This window comes from Cryptomeria japonica, unplaced genomic scaffold, assembly GCF_030272615.1.
Source record: "Cryptomeria japonica unplaced genomic scaffold, Sugi_1.0 HiC_scaffold_219, whole genome shotgun sequence".
NCBI lineage: Eukaryota > Viridiplantae > Streptophyta > Pinopsida > Cupressales > Cupressaceae > Cryptomeria > Cryptomeria japonica.
In genome coordinates this window covers 37,760-56,671 of record NW_026729041.1, presented here as the reverse complement: position 1 = coordinate 56,671, position 18,912 = coordinate 37,760, and the positions used below count along the sequence as shown (strand labels likewise).

Here is an 18,912-nt window from a genome sequence, read left to right as displayed (position 1 = left end):
AATCTACACATGATCCCTTGATAAATATGTGTTTCCCTATAGTTTCTTGTAAGAAAAATTCACCTTTTGGGGATCTTTAATCAATAAAAAATTAAAATATTTATCCATATTTGGTTTCAATCAATAATTTCTTATACATTTAAAATTCTATTATAAATTTGAGGATTTGACCTTGGTTTACTACTATTTTTTTATATTTCCCATAAAAATCTCGTCTCTGGTTCATTTTCATCATCATCTTTTATGTTAATTTCTAATGATTCAACTTCATTTTCATCTCACTATTATATACTACATGTACTCCTCTTCTCTATGCTACTTCTATTGTAGCCAGTCTTGCTACAATTCCTCTCATCATCTCTAGTATTGCCCTACCACTAGCTTATGCTACTTCTCTTTGCCGACAATCTTTGTGTGCCATCTTCCATGAATCTTCCATATTTGAAGGTGTTTTTTCCTTCCCTATCACCCACAAATTTTTTTTAAAGATTCCTTCTCTTGACACAAGTGCTACACGCTACTCGAGTTAAACACTTGATGGAGTCCAAATTTAGGATTTTACCAAACTACCAAATTAAGTAGCTTAAAAAACTTATCCATCAAATTTCAATCTAGTAAAATATTTTTTTTTATGCTTAATTATCAACATATCACTTTAAATTGGTATTTTATATAAATAGAAAAATATTTTATTAATATATTTTCTAATAGATGACATAACAGTTTTGAATTTAAATCCTCTTCATTTACTATGCACAATCTCTCCTTTCTTCTTTTTATTTTATTTTTCACTATCCTCCTTGGCCTCATTCCTTTCTATTCCCCCTCTTCCTTTTATTTATATTTCAAAAAAATCACGCCTCTTTGTTAACATGAACCTCCTTAATATGCTACTACTAAACTCAATAATTTCTTAGATATATTGTCAAATAATTTGTTGCTACCATATTTTACAGTCGTGCCCTCTACCTATTAAAATTTCTAATGCCATTTTCTCTTCCTTTTCATTTATTTTAAAGTGTTTTGAAAATTACAAAGAATTCCACATGGTTTGCTACTCTCCCACCTCAAATTAAAATTTTGAGAACTCGAAATATCAATTTAAGTACTGACTAAATTCAAATTTCTAGAGTCAAATTTTAAGAAAATAGGACACATTCCAATGTGATCCCTTAAGGCTATATGTCTTCCTAAGCCAAACTTCAAAAATAAGAAAACTAGATAAAACTAAAAAAATCCAAATTTGTGAGTAAGATTTTTCTATAATTGCATAGTAACAATAAATCTTCTCCCTAATATATCTATAATTGCATTGTCCATTGTGTTAATCTTTATCCATAATTGCCTATAATTTTATTGGTGATCATACCACACTTTTCCCTTGATTTGCTATAATTTTATTGGCCATCATACTACCCTTTGAACTTAGTTTCTTATAAATATTTTTGTGATTATACCACCTATTGCCTTTAACAATACATAATTTTGTTGGTAATTGTACCACTCATTGCTCTAAATTAATGATAATGGTAGGGTCAATGCCATAGAATTCAAAAACAAATTAAAGTAAGAAGGTAGCCAATTTAATCATTATTTTAGAAAAAAACAAAAAAAAATTCAAATAACAAGCAGTTATAGTAGATTAAAAGTTCCCTCTATATGTACCCAAGAATTGGATTAAATGGTGCAACAATCATATGTTATTGTAACAATTAAAAATCTATTTTAGGTAATATATGTATATAAAAATAATATAAGATTTGGCTGAAAGCATATGCTACATAACACATTCTATTACCATTTTTGAGATACTTAGAAGGAATTTGTTTCTAATTTGTACTTAAAAATTTCTCTAGGTAGGTTGTGTCTCATCCATTCCCATAATTGAGCTGTTTCAATGGGAGCAATGGGTGCATACATAACAAAAATATGAAAAGACCTCCTTTGTATATAAAAGTAGGCCAAACATAGATGGCATTGGGTCCATACAAAAAGATACAATGGATGCACAAGTCCATAGGGCAAGGCCAAGAATTTCCCTACCACAAACTTCATTGTGGTTAGTTTAGAAGAATTAGGCTTCTTTCCAAATAGTATTTAGAGTAATTTTCCAAATGATATTATTAATTTTATCTTCTTGTAACATAAATATATAAGCTATTATAGAAGATAAGATTGTTTGAATTGATATCTATAGAATGCCATGGATAACCCACTCACATTTTAAGATTGAATGTAGCACTTTATTGAGAAGAGCAGATTAGAACATCCTCATCAAAGGGGACTGGAATAAACTAATAATATGACTTAGTATCCATGAAGAGATTAGTCTTGTATGAGTGTTAATAGGATCTAAAACAACAATTATTGATTGGCTAGGAAGTATTGTCAACACAGGGTTCTCACTCTTCTGTCAAACTATCCTCATCTACATGTCTTACCTACCCTCACCATTCTCTCCTTCACCTTGCTCTCTTTATTGCAAAACAATTATAGTAGTGATCAAGTTTTATATAATATTATTTCATTTACAATTATGCTTGTTTATACAAGCAATAACACGAGACCAATATAAGTTATTTTCTACCACTAACATGAAAATGATACAAGTTCATTTCAAGCATGCACACTATAAATTGTTTATGAAAAGCTAAATATACAAGTTAGCAGTTCATTAATTTAGAACCCATAGCTACATTAGGAACCAACTATAAAATACCAATTATAACAACTTAAAATTCTCTATTAAATATCATTTTAAGATATCCTATATTAAATATCAATTTAAAATATTCTATATTAAATATCCTTTTAAGATTTGATCTTGAATAGCCGTAGGGAAAACAAACCTTCTAATCCATCAAACTAAACCTCTTCTAACACTTCTTCAAAATATTCTGAAATAGAGTCTTGTTTTAATATAATATGAACCATTCAATTGCGTCGAGAGCACTCTGATAATTCCATTCTAAATGGTCCACGTTGACCATTGAGACAAATTTCTGGCGATTTTTTAGTTGGGAAATATCGTCACAACATAAGTAAAAGCAAAACGACAACTATGAATTACACCAAGGACATTTACTTTTGGTTTTAATGGCATTATCTTTGAAGTGATGCCGAATGAATAGGTACTTGTAGAGGCTATGGTTATCTTATGGTTATCTTACTGTTTCGCATTATAATAGATAGACAAGAATGGGGCTTCTCACACTGTAATTGCCATAGCTCCAAGTCAATGCACCTGATAGTAAAGTGTAATCATCTGGTACAACTTCACTTTTAATTTTCAGGTTATATGATACTTTCTGGCTAGAGGATGTGAAATATAGTGTATCTGGTTCTACTGTCACGTTCATTCCAAAGGGTGCATCTATTTTGGCTTCGTAAGTACATTTTGCAGGTCCTACATTTGTAACTATTCTTGGAAATTGTGCAAAAACAGGCTCACTTGCGTTGCCAATAACCATTATGGAAGGATAATTAAGGTCCCATACTCCATTTTTTGATAAATTTGAAGGACAACTGATAAATTCTCCTGTCAGCAAACGTAAAGATGTTTTATCGTATCCTTGGCTGCATAGCATATTGATATAGGAATTTACATCAGCATCATATACAAGCCCCGGATTGATGGCCTTGAGGGGATTAATTTGCCCTGCACCATATCCTAATTCTCCATCTTGATAGCCATCTAATGTTGGATTCAATGTAAATGCTACATCACAAACTAAACTGTCAGTATAGATAAGAAAAATAAATGAATGTATACAATTTTTGGGTTGTGGAATGGATAGCCACCTGTAGTCATGAGAGCGGATTTGATAGCAGCAGGAGACCAGTCAGGATGAAATGACTTGACATAGGCAGCTGCTCCTGTTGCATGAGGGCATGCCATGGATGTTCCAGATACTATGTTAAAATCCACTGCCCTTTTGTCCAAAGGATTCTGGCTCACTATTGCAGCTTTTGACCAAGCAGCTAAAATATCTACACCTGGTGCACTGATGTCAGGCTGTCAAGGACAAATGAGATGATTAAATTTGTCTAGTAGTTAATTCAGATCAGTATAGGTCCTATGGAAATGAAATTTCAAATTCATATCACATATATGTTTTATTCATACCTTTAGAAGGTCTAGTGTAATTCGGCTGGGACCTCTAGATGAGAATGAAGCTACTATAGGTGCAGGTAAATTATTCCGAGCCACACTTTTTGCTATACTTGCAACAGGAGACCTGATGAAATATACGAAATGAAAACATAAATCATCTCTTAGAGCATGGAGAATCATGATTTTAACTAAATACTGACATACTCACTACAAATAAGGTTTTATTATGAATTTTCATTTTGTTACTAAACTATCCATGTCAGAGCGTTTTGAAACTATTAAAAGAAAAAAAATTAATTTCAGCCTTTATTATTGTACCATAAATATAACTTTTCTAAATATCAAGATTTGTTTGATTTTTTTTATATTGATTTTGAATTGGGGTTCAAACTTATTAATCAATTTTGGATTTAATTAATAACCACTGGATAACCTAAAATGGGCGAATACGGCTAGGCACTAGAACAAACACTACAGTCCTAACCATCTGCATCTAGGATCCTCCTAAAGTGAAGCGATCTTAGAATCAACGTGGCATACTCTAAAGGCAGCTTACTAATTCACAAATCTTTTACTGATCACAGTTAGAGATAAATCGTATAAGAAAGTTATTATATTTAGATGATCTTTGTATGAATAATGCACTAAACCACCCTAAGCCTGTAAAATCTTTCTAAACATAAAATGGCTCAACCACCCTAAGCCTTCGTAATAGAAGCTTTTAAAGGGACTCACTCAGACACATCTTTTCTTTAGGCTGAGCACGAGACTACACAGGCTGCAGCCAGTTGTTAAATACCAACTCCCCATCAGCTAATAAAGATATTTTTGCGAGATCAATACGTAAATATTAATGAGGTTTCATAAATCTATTGGGTTTTGGTCTATCGGCATACTACTTTTGGCTTAAAGATGTTCTTAATTTATTTAGTTGAAGTCCTAGGATGACTTTCTAGTCCATCAAGCGCAACCTTATGATGACAAAAGTGATTTATTATTATCTATGCATCGTACCTTGTAGAATTGATGTAAGATCTGATAGCCTCTCCCTGTTCAGTTGATATAACTGTGGTAGGAACCATGAACGAGAAAGCTGTATCATTGAAGTAATCATACATTATTATGGCACCTGCCCCTCCAGAGACATACACTCCGCCATCCGGCTGATTACTGCCATCTTTTAAGTTGCAAAGCACTATTTTTCCTTGAACTAAGCTGCGATCCAGGGAATAGAACCCGCAACCACTGACCAATTCACATTCATACAAATGGAGAGATTTGAGTTCAAGAAAATAAGAAAACTTAATTTAACAAACTAATTTTTTATCAATTCATGTGATGTAGTATGTATTTCACCTCGAGTCCTGTGAAGAAAACCCCCCAGAAACATTAGCAGCATCTCCTCCATATACTAAAGGATACCAAGGCTGTTCCATTGTGAATGTGTTTATAGCATGCCCCTACGTAACCATTAGACTCAGCACATTAGAACTTTGCTCACTTAATATCAGTTGAACACAATGATATTTGGTTTACCTAGAAAGATATTTGATTTCCCAGGACAAGTTGTGATTTGAATTGGCGATCGATGGTGCTTGCAGCCACTGTCAGAGACCATGGGGAATAATTGCAAACAGATCCCTCAAGGGCATCGTTACATGCAGCATTTGATGTTAAGATTCCTCTCTTCATTGAATGGAATGCTCCTATTGCAATGCTATCTTCAAAGCAGTCAAGTGGGTAATACATGGATAAACCATGCCCAATTGAGACAGAGATGACATCCACACCATCATAGATTGCATCATCAAACGCTGCAAGGAGATCTACATCGCTTCAAGAATCTAACCAACAAACCTTGTATACAGCAATCCTTGCGCCAGGTAATCCTCCACGTACGTCTCCTTGGGCTAATCCCATAAGGCTGGCATTTCTGACAATGCTTCCAGCAGCTGTGGAGGAGGTGTGTGTTCCATGGCCAGATGCATCTCTTGGAGAGAGGAACTCGCCAGCTGGTAGTGGAGATCTAAAGCCTTTATAATAAAAGCGTGCACCTATTATTTTCCTAGGAAACAGTTAAATTCAGTTGTCAGCATGGCAAAATCTCAAAAGAATTATTGTCTACAGTGTTACTGCACGGATGAGAGTACTTATTGCAGGCTTTGAAGTCGGGCGTTGTTTGGCAAACACCCCTCCATTTTGGGGGAATGGGACCCAATCCAGTGTCATCGAAACTTTCAGATTCCGGCCATACCCCTACAGTCAAATTGATCTAAATTGGTTTAGAGATTTTTTCAGAATAAATATGTAACGCTAATGTGAGATATATACGCAACCATTTTACTATCTATTCTATAGCACCAATGAAGATTCTATTGTTATTTTTATACCCGTATCTAGAACGCCAACAATTACGTCATTTTGATATTCCAAATGATTGGTTTGCTGAGATAGAGGGAATCCCACAAAATCCCATGATCTACTTGTCAAGAGTTCAATCTTTCTGTTTTCAAACACTAAAATTACACCCACTGTATCTATAATTCACAAACAAGCATGGCATGGGTCAATATTGAAACATGTCTACTGCACACAAACTATATTTATGAAACAAACTATTATATGTCCACCATTATATTATCCCTACCGCATTCTAATAATTCTTACAATTGTTTTTTGTTAAGTACAGCGGCAATCTTACTTGAGAGATGTTGGGCATGAGATGAAGAAAGACAAGCCACAAATCCGTTAAAGCTCTTCCAATAACTATGAACCAAAGATTCCCGTGCTGCCTCATGGCTTAACAGGCATATTGAAAAAATAAAATTTAGAAGAATAGTTCTTCTTTAGAACAACAGAGTGGACATACAAGAGGAAATAATTATGTAATAACCTTCCAAGTAGAGTGTAAAGCAATGAAAGGTGGGATGCAGTCGCTGATGTTAGGGAGTGATCTTGTATATCTGGGGGTGGAATATCACCCATATACACTATGTAAACCAGATTTGGCAAGAAAAAAAAGTTCAGTCAGTAAAACATTTTTGAGGGGTAACATGTCAAAAAGAGGGAGATGAAGATATTACCTTTACATTCAAGTATTGAGAAGTAGCTGTGGAGACAAGGATAAGGAGAAAAATCAAGGGAAACGCAAGATGGGTTATCACTGTGCCTGCCATGAAGAGGTCTCAAAATGCAATGAAAGAGGCCATCTATTATGAACTCTCGTTTGTAATATATAAGTAAAACATTGTCTTGCACCACGTTACTCCGAGGCGTTTCACAGAAAACAATGGAAAGCAATAATCGAAAACAATAATAGAATGCGGTATTTGCCGTTGTCTTCTTAATACAAACAAGTTTTGAGAAGGCGCCAAGGCTGAAATCATCGATTGAATCGTCGGTCCAAGGTCGTTTGAATTTATACCCACATTTGTCGCATTCCTAATATTATCAACCACACACAAATGGCCCGAATTTAAACTGAATTTCAATTTAAGAAAGGGAAACTATTATAAACAAACGATTACCACTGAAAGCAAAGCACCATATCCTGATTTCAAATTCGATGATTACTATGGAAAAATATGTTTAGTTTTTGGGAAGAATTAATATATGAACTCTAAGTGAGAGAAGGAGAGGACCATAATCTGATTTCGAATTCGATGATTATTGAAAAAAGAGGTGTTAAGTAGTTTTTGGGATGAATTAAGAGGAGAATTAACAGAGGTTTTAAATTCTTGTATACAGACAAGAATATATTTAGTAAATAAGTAAAGAGTAATTATATGAAATATCAGTACAAAAGTTTGAAAAAGTTATATGTTGTATTAAAAAATTTGATCAAAGGTGAATGCAAGTGCTCTTTGGGAGGTAAAAGGTCATCTTCCATCTTCGGCTCTGAGTGCTTCTGCAATTGCTCAAGGATCTTAGATTGGTTTCCTTTGTCGCTCTTGGTGCTCTTTGTCCTCTTCATTACTCTGATTCTTGCAATATCCGATTGTTTGATTGGATGTCTTCTTTTTGGTTTGAAATGGTTTCTATTATATGGACTTAGGTTCTTGCTTCTTACCGTTTTATTTTAATTAATATTATTTATTTTCATATTTTTTTGATATCAATTGCTATTATATTGGTTTGATAGAATTGCTTTTGGTGGTGAGAAGTCATTAATGAGCATAGGCTAGTGTGCCACTCCCTCATACTTCTCGGAAGATTATGGAGGCTTTGAGTGATGGGTTATTGAAAGACGAATTAAATGGGAGCAATTAGGAATTGAATGTTGATTTCCCGCTACTTGAAGTCCCTATTGTTGACTCTGTGAGTCCAAAGCCATCAAACAGGGAGGCTCTTTGGTCTTTGTGTTAGCGCAAGTAACCAATTTTTTTCTATTGTTTAACAAAGCTCTTTTTATCCATCCTATGGATGATCATCGTTGCTTTATTCCCATGAATGAAAAAGCTAATGTTGCTTATTTTAATGTAAGTTAACAAAGGTCAATAATTTTATTTATGTCTTTTTCTTTGTTCTAAGCTTTCACATAAGCTTTATTTATTGTTATTTCATTAATTTGTGATTAATGAAATAGTTTTCTTTTTTTTTTCTTCTCAATTTTTCTTTTGTTAATTTGTAAGTTCTTTTCTTATTTTTTTCATCTAGATCATACTATCTTATGTAGGTTCTTAAAATTTAACATGGTATCAAACCTTACGGGAGCTAGAAAGAATGGAATTTATAGTCTTTTCTACTTTCACACCATACAATCATTTCCAATGGAATCAAAAGATTCTGCTTCAACTCAAAAGTAGAGACTTGTATCGTATAGTCATGGCAACAAACATTGAACCAAATTCTGCAATTAAAAAATCCAAATATTTTTACTACATGAATGAGGCTTTCAGTCTCCTATGCTTATCCATGTGGCTAGAATTGTTGTTTCATGTCGATGCTTGCACATCTGTAAACAAGGTTTGGATTATGTTGGAGACTATTTTTTGAAAGCAAGATGAGATGCAGGGTCACATACTTAAAAATAAGCTCAACTCATTAGATCCAAGCAATTTTAAAAATCTTGAAAACTTCTTCACAAAGTTAAAGACTTAATTAATTGAACTAAAAGGATACTAAATTGACAAATTCACGCAAGAAAATCAATTAATTCTTACAATTTTGTCAAAATTGGATCTAAAATATCTTGTATTTGTCTTCACTTTTTACATAGCCAAGCTTACAACAAGAGCAACTTGGAAGATACCCACACTTGATGCTTTTATTGAGGCTCTAATTCATGAGTAGGATAAGCTCATAAGGATTTGTACCTTGAAAAACTCTAAAGATAATGCACTTCTTGTGCATGCAAGTGGGAAGAACAATTTGAAATCCAATCAGAAATCCAAAGGCAAAGGAAAGAAGGAACTAGATCCTAAAAACGGAGCCAATCTCAAAAATCTAAATGAATGTACTAGATGGAAGGAAAAGAAGGACAAAAATGGAAAATCAAAGTGTAGCTATTGCAACTGTGGTTACCGTCTAGAATCACCATGCATGAAGAAGATCATTGATCTCATGTTGCAGACACTTTAGTAGAATAATATAGGTAACTTCATTCAAAAAAGTGCCAATAAAAAGAAGGAAGAAGAAGCACCAAAGAGGTAATGCACATACATTAATTTTTATTGATTTTTCTCCATATGCATGGATCATAGACTTTGGAGATTGACAGGACATGCTAACCACAAAAGATTCTCCTTCATCTTTAAAACCATATGAAGGTACTCATATTCTCATGAGAGATAACTCTCTAGTAGAGGAAACTAGACAAAGAAGGGTAGAGCTTAGAACTAGTAGTTTTGAGAATTACCTACACATTCCAAAGCTTTCTATCAATCCTTTTTTTCATATTGAATGATGTATTGTAGCACCAGAAGGAGAGTTGAATTCACCCCAAATTTAATGAGCATATTTGACATGAAAGACAAATCCAAAATTGCTATTGGTAAGGTTGATTATCAATCTCATCTGTACACTTTTATGGCTTTGTTGCTAAATCAAATTATACTTTACTACTAACACATGTAAATGAAGAAAATAGAATTTGGCATGAAAGATATGGTCATTTAAACTTTATATACATGGAAAAACTTAGAAAACAAGGATGGTAAAAGGCTTTCGTGCCATTGAAAGAACCATTGAAAGGATTATTGCCATATACCTCATAATGATCAACTTAGAAGAATTATGAGTTTAGAACCATATTTCCTTTCAATATATATAATAAATTTGCAAAAAAAATCAATAACTTGATCCTTACCATGAAGAAAAGAGATCCAAGTTCATAATCATCACCAAATGTTAGTGCATACCATGATTTGAATGGAGGTATTCTTTGTGGGTCCCAAAAAGGTTACAATGAATGAGGTGCAGCTAAAGTGCCCTCCATGGTTAACCTTGTAGAAAGGGATCCTAACACATCTTACCAAAACATGCATCAAAGTGCATACAAATCTACATGGTATAATACCATATTAGAATTTTCGCATCAAGAAAATATTGTTAGCATGTCATGCCAATCATTGAAATCAAATACTCATTAAGGCAATATTTTGAGAGGACGCATAATACTTGAATAAATTATAATTTAGCATAAATTTAAATTTATATTTATATCATTACAAAATACTGAACCAAAGAGGTTAGTTGGAAAGGAAAAAAATACCCCCTTTGCTTAAACAAGAGTGAAATATTATACCTTTCTATTTAAAATATCTTTTTCGCTATTTTATAAATTTTGAATTAAAACTAGATATATATTTTTAAAACTCACATTGAAAAAATGTGTATATGAAATTATGATGATTAAAATTAAAAAACCTTTATTTAAATGACTTTAAATGACACACCCTTAATTTAAGAATCTTTTAAATATAAATTATATTGTTTTAGTTTTAAAAACTTCAAAATGTAATTTTCAAAAAAAATAAAACATAACATGTTAAATAAATACAAATGAATGAAAATTGAAAGAATTTAAAGAATTTTTATTTTAAAAAATCTAATTACAAATTTTATTTTCAAAGCTTAAAAAAATAACTTGAAAGTTAAATTTTAAGATTATAAAAAGTACTTTAAAAGAGAAATTACTTTAAATAGCTTTATTTGATGAGAAATAAATTTAAAAAAAAACATTTATAACATGAAAATAAAACTCTAACTTTTAATAAATTTAGTTGAAATTACATGAAACTTCATTTTAAAACTTTATTCTAATACACGACTCTACCAAAATCAAGGAAGACTTGATGGAATAGGGGAGTAGATAACAAACAAAGCATAACAAAATAGGGCAATCAAAATACAAAATGAAAGCCAAATCTTTATTCATTGGTTATAGATTGGTTACAAGTGCCTCTTTTTATGGAGGTCTTTAAATATTTCGGGAAGCTGGAGATAGTTGGAAGAAACATATAGAATCTTGCATCTAAAATAATGTTTTTTAGAATGCAAATCCAACTGAAGATCTACTTGAATCCTTGTCTTTAATGTTGTAGATATGCTTGCAAACTGATGATAAGAGCTGACTACATGGTTGGGGTAGTTGAGATTACTATCTCTAACACTCCCCCTTAATCACAACTACCATAAATGTTGCGACATTCACAAATTTATTTTCTCTAGACTATTGTCTTCTTGTGTCCCTTTCCAAATCAATTATTTAGACTTTGAAATCTTTCCTTTAAACCATTTCCAACTCTTAATAATGGTACCATTCATTTGGATTCTCTCCCTACCGCAACAATCTCAAATATTCAAAATATCAACCGGGAACTTTCTATATCTTCACAATCTGTAAATGTCTTGCTAGACAATAATTTATTTTTACTGAAAACACTTGTTATTTTTTTTTAACATCCAAACCTTTCATGACTTCTATTAGTCTTCACATATGAACATTTGTACAACCTTTTGAACATACTTGTAAGCTCTTCCCAACCAGATCCATAGGTCCATCCACAATCCATTTTTATACAAGCTGTCATAGGTTCATGTTCTTCCATTCTTTGTTCCAACACATTTTTTTAGAATGATTTCTTAAACCACAAATTTTGCAAGGATGTAGATCCCAACACATGTCTTTAATGTGACTTTCTTTGTTGCAAGAGAACACTGGATTTATTTCTTTTTTTGGTGATTTGTTTAAACATATATCATGTTGAACATCAATTCACCTTTTCTATATCCAAGCCCTTCATATTTTGGCATCTCTATTGGTTGAATGAGCTCTTTGATTCCTTTTTCATGTTTTCCCAATCCTTTACCTTTATAATCCATTTTCTCCATAATATTCAAACCAAATTTTTGAAAACAACTTTTGTTAATCTCATCACTTCTGACAATATTTTCAGACTCATTAACATGCTTATCTTTATCACAATGACTTTAATAAAATTACACTTATCAAATGATGAACACGAATATTTTGTACTATATGAAGTGTCGTGGCCCAATGCTTTTGACTTTAAACATTCATTCTCTTCATTTAATTTTGATATTTCCTTGTTGTATAGACTATTCTCCTCTTCTACTTTCTTCAATTTCTCTTCCAACTCATTAAACAACATTAATTTTTCTTCTCTTCATTTTCCTCTTTTACTTTCTTCAGAAAATTTCAAGCTCACAATTATCATGCAAAAGAAAGTTTACATTTTTATAATTATCTCTTTTAAAAGCATTGTCAAATTCTTTTCTTACATTCCTTCAATTCTTCTTCCAAATAATTTGTTTTCTCTTTGTTTACTCTATCAGCTTTTCCCATTGAAACAAAAAAAAAACTTACCTTGCTCACACACTTGACAATTTTGTGCACCTTCTCAATCTTTGACTAGCAACCTTTCCTTTTAGCTGTAATCTTCTTTTGGCTGATGGCTACATTAACAATAGAAAATTTTCCTCCTCTAATGCCCACGATCCTTGTAGAAAACAACTTGGAGCAACTATCAATGATCCTTTACTCCCAACAAATACAACCAACCAAGCTTTGATACCACATGTAGGAAAAAAGGGGTACAAAATAGGAAGAAAACACACATAAAGTTTTATAGATTCGTTAGATTCAAAAATTACATTAACAATCTGAACTTCAGCTTCTTCAAAGTTGCCATCACATTTTGTTGCTCTTACATCCTCTTACAGCTCCATACATTGACTGCTAGATACAAACTCAAAATCTAATAGCTCTGTAGCTGAGAGAATTCATACAAAAATAGACCTACGATATATATCAAACTATAACATCTGGTGATATGGAGATATGGAGAATACATAGACAACAATACTCAATCACGTATTTGTAAGAACTATTAACCAATAAATCATATGATTATAATTCAAAACAATGATTATTTATGTCCAATCGATTATATATGCCTATGTACTTATGATTTATAATAATGTTAGAAAGAAACCAATATGTAAAGATTATAATCCTTAAAAAGATGAATTAAAAAAAGAAAATAGAAAAGAAATCACTTCTTTGTAAAAATAAGTGATTTTTTATAACATTTAAATTAATTACTAATTACCAGTAGTGTACTTTACATGATCTACAATGATAGAGTTTTTCTAATCTCTCAATGCTACTTATGTAATTTACTAGAACCATTGAACGAAGGGTATTTTAAAATGTATCGGTACTGCTAAATACACATTATGAAATAACCGTGTGGTAGTGGTAACCAGAAATCAATCTTGACATTATCAAGAAAAGCAATCTTGTCATCGTGCATGTTCAATTAAATTAACATGTGTACTGCCATCAATACATTTTCAAGATGAAATCAAGTAAATTAAAAATTAAAAATTACTTCATCTTTTGAATTTATATCCAATTAATATTATATTATATGAATTGTTCTTCATTGCATGTCTAATTATCAATGATTAAAAACATAGAAAATAGATTTTAGAAAATTTTATCATTATTAAGAAGTTTATTTTATATGTAATCTTTGTTTAATACTAATATTATGTTTTTAATGTGCAATTTACAAATTTACAAATATATTTATTTAAACAATAATATAAGATCAATACAGTCTGTTTTTCATACTAACATGAAATCAATATAAGCTCCTTTTTAACATATACTTTAAAAACTATTTATCCAAAGATAAAATATCACAACATAAAATCTACTTTTTTTAAAAATCACATGAAAACTAAAAAGTAATCTGTAAAAAGAAAAAATTACAACTTGAAAGGTTATACTTGAATGTCCACAATAAAAATCTAATATATTAACAAAATAAACACCCTCCAACCCTTTACGAGGACATTGGAAAACAAACCCTGCTTTCATAAAATGCACCTACGTCCTAAGACAATTTAATTGCCCATAGATGCCATAATTATCTTACTGTTTCACATAATATACAACAATGGGGCTGCGCACACTGTAATTGCCAGAGCTCCAAGTCAGTGCACCTGATAGTAAAGCATAATCATCTGGTACAACCCGACTTTCAATTTTCACATTGTATGACATCTTCTGATTGGAGGACGTGAAAGAGAGTGTATCTGGTTCCACTGTCACGTTCATTCCAAGGGGCGCATCTAATTTGGCTTGGTAAGTAGATTTTGGAGGTCCTACATTTGTAACTGTTCTTGGAAATTGAACAAAAATGGGCTCACTTACATCCCTAACAATCATCATGGAAGGATAGTTAAGTTCCCATACTCCATTTTCGGATAATTTTGAAGAACAAGTGACAGATTCTCCTGTCAACAAACGTAAAGATGTTTCATTGTATCCTTGGCTACATAGCATATTGATATAGGATTTTGCGTCAGCTTCATACACAAGCCCCGGATTGATGGCCTTGAGGGGGTTAATCTGCCCTGAACCATATCCTAATTCCCCAGCACGATTGCCCTCTAATGTTGCATCGAATGTAGATGCTGAATCACAAATTAAATTGTGAGCATAGATAAGAAAGAAATAAGATTATATACAATTTTTGGGTTATGAAATGGATACCCACCTGTGGTCATGAGAGCAGATTTGATAGCAGCAGGAGACCAGTCAGGATGAAATGACTTGACATAGGCCGCTGCTCCTGTGGCATGAGGGCATGCCATGGATGTTCCAGAAACTATGTTAAAATCCACAACTCTTTTGTCCAAAGGACTTGTGGTCATTGGTGCAGCTTTTGACCAAGCTGCTAGAATATCTACACCGGGTGCGGTGATGTCAGGCTGTCAAGGAAATATGATATAAATGGATTAGTTTAAATGTTTTTTTTTGTTTTTTTTTTGAGAGTGAGCCACTGATATATATGTCAAGTTTAATTGTTAATTAAGATCAATTTTCAAATACCATTCAGATATATAGCAGCAGGAGACCAGTCAGGATGAAATGACTTGACATAGGCCGCTGCTCCTGTGGCATGAGGGCATGCCATGGATGTTCCAGAAACTATGTTAAAATCCACAACTCTTTTGTCCAAAGGACTTGTGGTCATTGGTGCAGCTTTTGACCAAGCTGCTAGAATATCTACACCGGGTGCGGTGATGTCAGGCTGTCAAGGAAATATGATATAAATGGATTAGTTTAAATGTTTTTTTTTGTTTTTTTTTTGAGAGTGAGCCACTGATATATATGTCAAGTTTAATTGTTAATTAAGATCAATTTTCAAATACCATTCAGATATTTTAGTTTTCTCACCTTCAAAAGATTTGGTGTGATTTGGTTGGGACCTTTTGATGAGAATGAAGCCACTATAGGTGCAGGTAAATCATTCCGAACCACACCTTTTTCTATGCTTGCCGTTGGAGAGCTAATGAAATGTATTGGAATTAAAACATAAGCAGTGTCTTAAAGTTTGGTTTTTTTCTTTTTTTGAAATTTCATATTCAATTTTCATTTTGTTATTGAACTGTCCACTTTAGGGCTCTTTTACACTCATATAATAAAGGCTTTTGATTTCAGCTTCTTTTGTTGTACCATAGATTTAATGTTTCTGAATGTCAGAATTTGTTTCATTTTTTATTGATCTTGAATAGGCAATCAAACGTTTTAACCAATTTTAGAGTAAAACAATATTATATCCCGAAGGGGCGTCTAGTAAATAAATTAGACCACAACCCAATAGATTGTGCCTATTAGGTAGTGCCGTTCATGAATTTGTTGGATTGTGGTCTAATTCAATTACTAGAAGTCCTAGATGACTTTCTACTCCATCAAACGCAATTTTTATGGGGGAAAAAGTAATTCATTTCATTCATGCATTTACCTTGTGGAGTTGATGTAAGATCTGATAACCTCTCCCTCTTTGTTAAATATAAGTGTAGCTGGGACGATGAACGAGGAAGCTGTATCATTCATTGGATCGTACATTATTATGGCACCTGCCCCTCCAGAGACATACACTCCACCATCGGGCAGATCATATGGGTCTGCTAAGTAGCAAAGTACTATTTTTCCTTCAACTAAGCTGCGATCCAGGGAATATAACTTGCAACCACTGACCATATTCATAATCATACAAATGGCGAGCTTTGATTTCAACAAATGAGCAAATGTAATTTAAAAAAGTAATTCATTATCAAATTCATGTGATGATGTTCTGCATTTCACCTTGAGTCCTGTGATGAAAATCCGCCAGAAACATTAGTAGCGTCTCCTCCATATACTAAAGGATACCAAGGCTGCTCCATTGTGAATGTATTTATAGCACGCCCCTATCACACCATTAAACTCAACTCATTAGAATTTTGATCACTTAATATGAGTGGATGACAATGATATTTGATTTACCTCGAAGGACGTTTGATTTCCCAAATTAAGTTGTGATTTGAATTGGCGATCAATGCTGCTTGCAGCCACTGTCAAGGACCAAGGGGAATAATTGCAAACAGTTCCCACAGATCCATCGTTACAAGCAGCATTTGATGTTAAGATTCCTCTCTTCATTGCATGGAATGCTCCAATTGCAATGCTATCTTCAAAGTAGTTAAGTGGGGGAAGGAATCCTCCATTTGAATAACCAATCGAAACAGAAATAATATCCACACCATCATGGATTGCATCATCAAATGCGGCAAGAATATCTACGTCACTGCAATCTGAAAAGCAAACCTTGTATATAGCAATCCTTGCGCCAGGTACTCCTCCACGCGCGTCTCCTTGGGCAAATCCAAAAAGGCTGGCATTTTTGACAATGCTTCCAGCCGCTGTGGAGGCAGTGTGTGTTCCATGGCCATCTGAATCTCTTGGAGAGATGAACTCACCAGCCTCTGGTTCAGATCCAGAGCCTTTATTATAAAAGCTTGCACCTATTATTTTCCTGGGAAATAATTAAATACATTTGTCACCACGATAAAATCTCAAAAATAATTATTTTCTACATCATTTCTTGATGGTAAAAGGATTTAGTTCCAGAAGTAGCACGAATGAATGTTCTAGTACTTATTGCAGGATTTGAAGTCGGGTGTTGTCTGGCACACTCCCTTCCATTTTGAGGGAATGGGACCCAATCCCTTGTCATCGAAACTTTCCGATTCTGGCCATACCCCTGCACTCAAATTGCGTAAGAGATATTTCTTCAGAATTACTTTGAGAATCTTGTGAAACCATTTTAGTGTCTGTTCTATGCTACCAATGAAGCCTCTATTATTTTTTGTTATACCTGTATCTAGAACGCCAACAATTACGTCACTTTGATACTCCAAATCATTGGTTTGCTGAGACAGAGGGAGTCCCACAAAATCCCATGATCTACTTGTTAAGGGTTTGGCCTTTTTGCTTTCAAAGACCGAAACTATGCCATCTGTGTCTGTAATTCACAAACAAGACTTTCAACTCATTATTTGGAAATAAAATGATAATACATTTGGAAAACAAAGACGAATTTCTAGTAACTACTACTAATATCCTGGTTGCCAAATTTCTAATTAAGATGCAATATCCTTCTCAGCATATATTGGGTATTTTAAATTTCCAATTCATAAGCAATTCATCCCATTATCATTATAATTCATCTCGACACCATTCTAAAAATTCCTACAGAGCACACTGTTAAATACAGCATCCATTTTTGGGGTAATCTTACTTGAGAGGTGTTGGGCATGAGATGAGGAAAGCCAAGCTGCAAATCCGTTAAAGCTTTTCCAATAGCTATGAACAAAAGATTCCTGTGCTGCCTCATAGCTTAACAAGAATATTACAAAAACAAAATTAGAAAAATATTTCTCCTTCCATGTAGAGAGTGAAGCATACAAGAAGAAAGAACTATGTAATAACCTTCCATGTAGAGAGTGAAGCAATGAGAGGTGAGATGCAGTTGCTGCTGTTTGGGAGTAATCTTGTATATCTGGGGATGGAACATCACCCATGTACACTATATAAAGCTGATTTGACAGAGAATAAAATGTTCAGTCAGTAGCAATCCAAACAGAGGGAGATGAAGTTATTTACTATCGAAGAAGAGTTAAGATATTACCTTTTCATTCAATTGACGAGAAGCAGCTGTGGAGAAAAGGATAACGAGAAAAGCCAAGGGAAACAGAAGATGGGTTATGACTGTACTTGCCATCAAAAGGTTAGTAATGTTTTTTTACTGTATCTCAGAATGTAATGAAACAGGCCATCAATTTATACTACTCTAGTGTGTAATAAATAAATAAAATGTTGATAATACTAAGGTGGCTTTTTGTCTTGAAAAGTGTGAAACGAAATACGAGTACGAACAAAGAATTTAAGTTCTTCCGTCGTGAGTTTAACGAGGCATTTCATTGAAATTATTGGT

At 33.1% G+C, this 18,912-nt stretch overlaps 1 protein-coding gene and 1 pseudogene across 1 annotated transcript; both read right to left on the bottom strand.

Annotated features, from left to right (window-relative positions):
- Positions 1-3,179: 3,179 nt before the first annotated feature.
- Positions 3,180-7,099, bottom strand: LOC131059793 (cucumisin-like; annotated as a pseudogene).
- A 7,420-nt stretch (positions 7,100-14,519) lies between these two features.
- On the bottom strand, positions 14,520-18,699 carry LOC131868783 (subtilisin-like protease SBT4.14). Its single transcript, XM_059215662.1, has 11 exons — positions 18,607-18,699; positions 18,408-18,514; positions 18,217-18,314; positions 17,794-17,940; positions 17,574-17,679; positions 16,923-17,451; positions 16,743-16,846; positions 16,399-16,629; positions 15,831-15,942; positions 15,148-15,361; positions 14,520-15,064 (listed from the first exon to the last, which is right to left on the bottom strand). The coding sequence occupies exons 1-11, from the start codon at positions 18,697-18,699 to the stop codon at positions 14,520-14,522; spliced, it is 2,286 nt and encodes a 761-aa protein (XP_059071645.1).
- Positions 18,700-18,912: the final 213 nt, after the last annotated feature.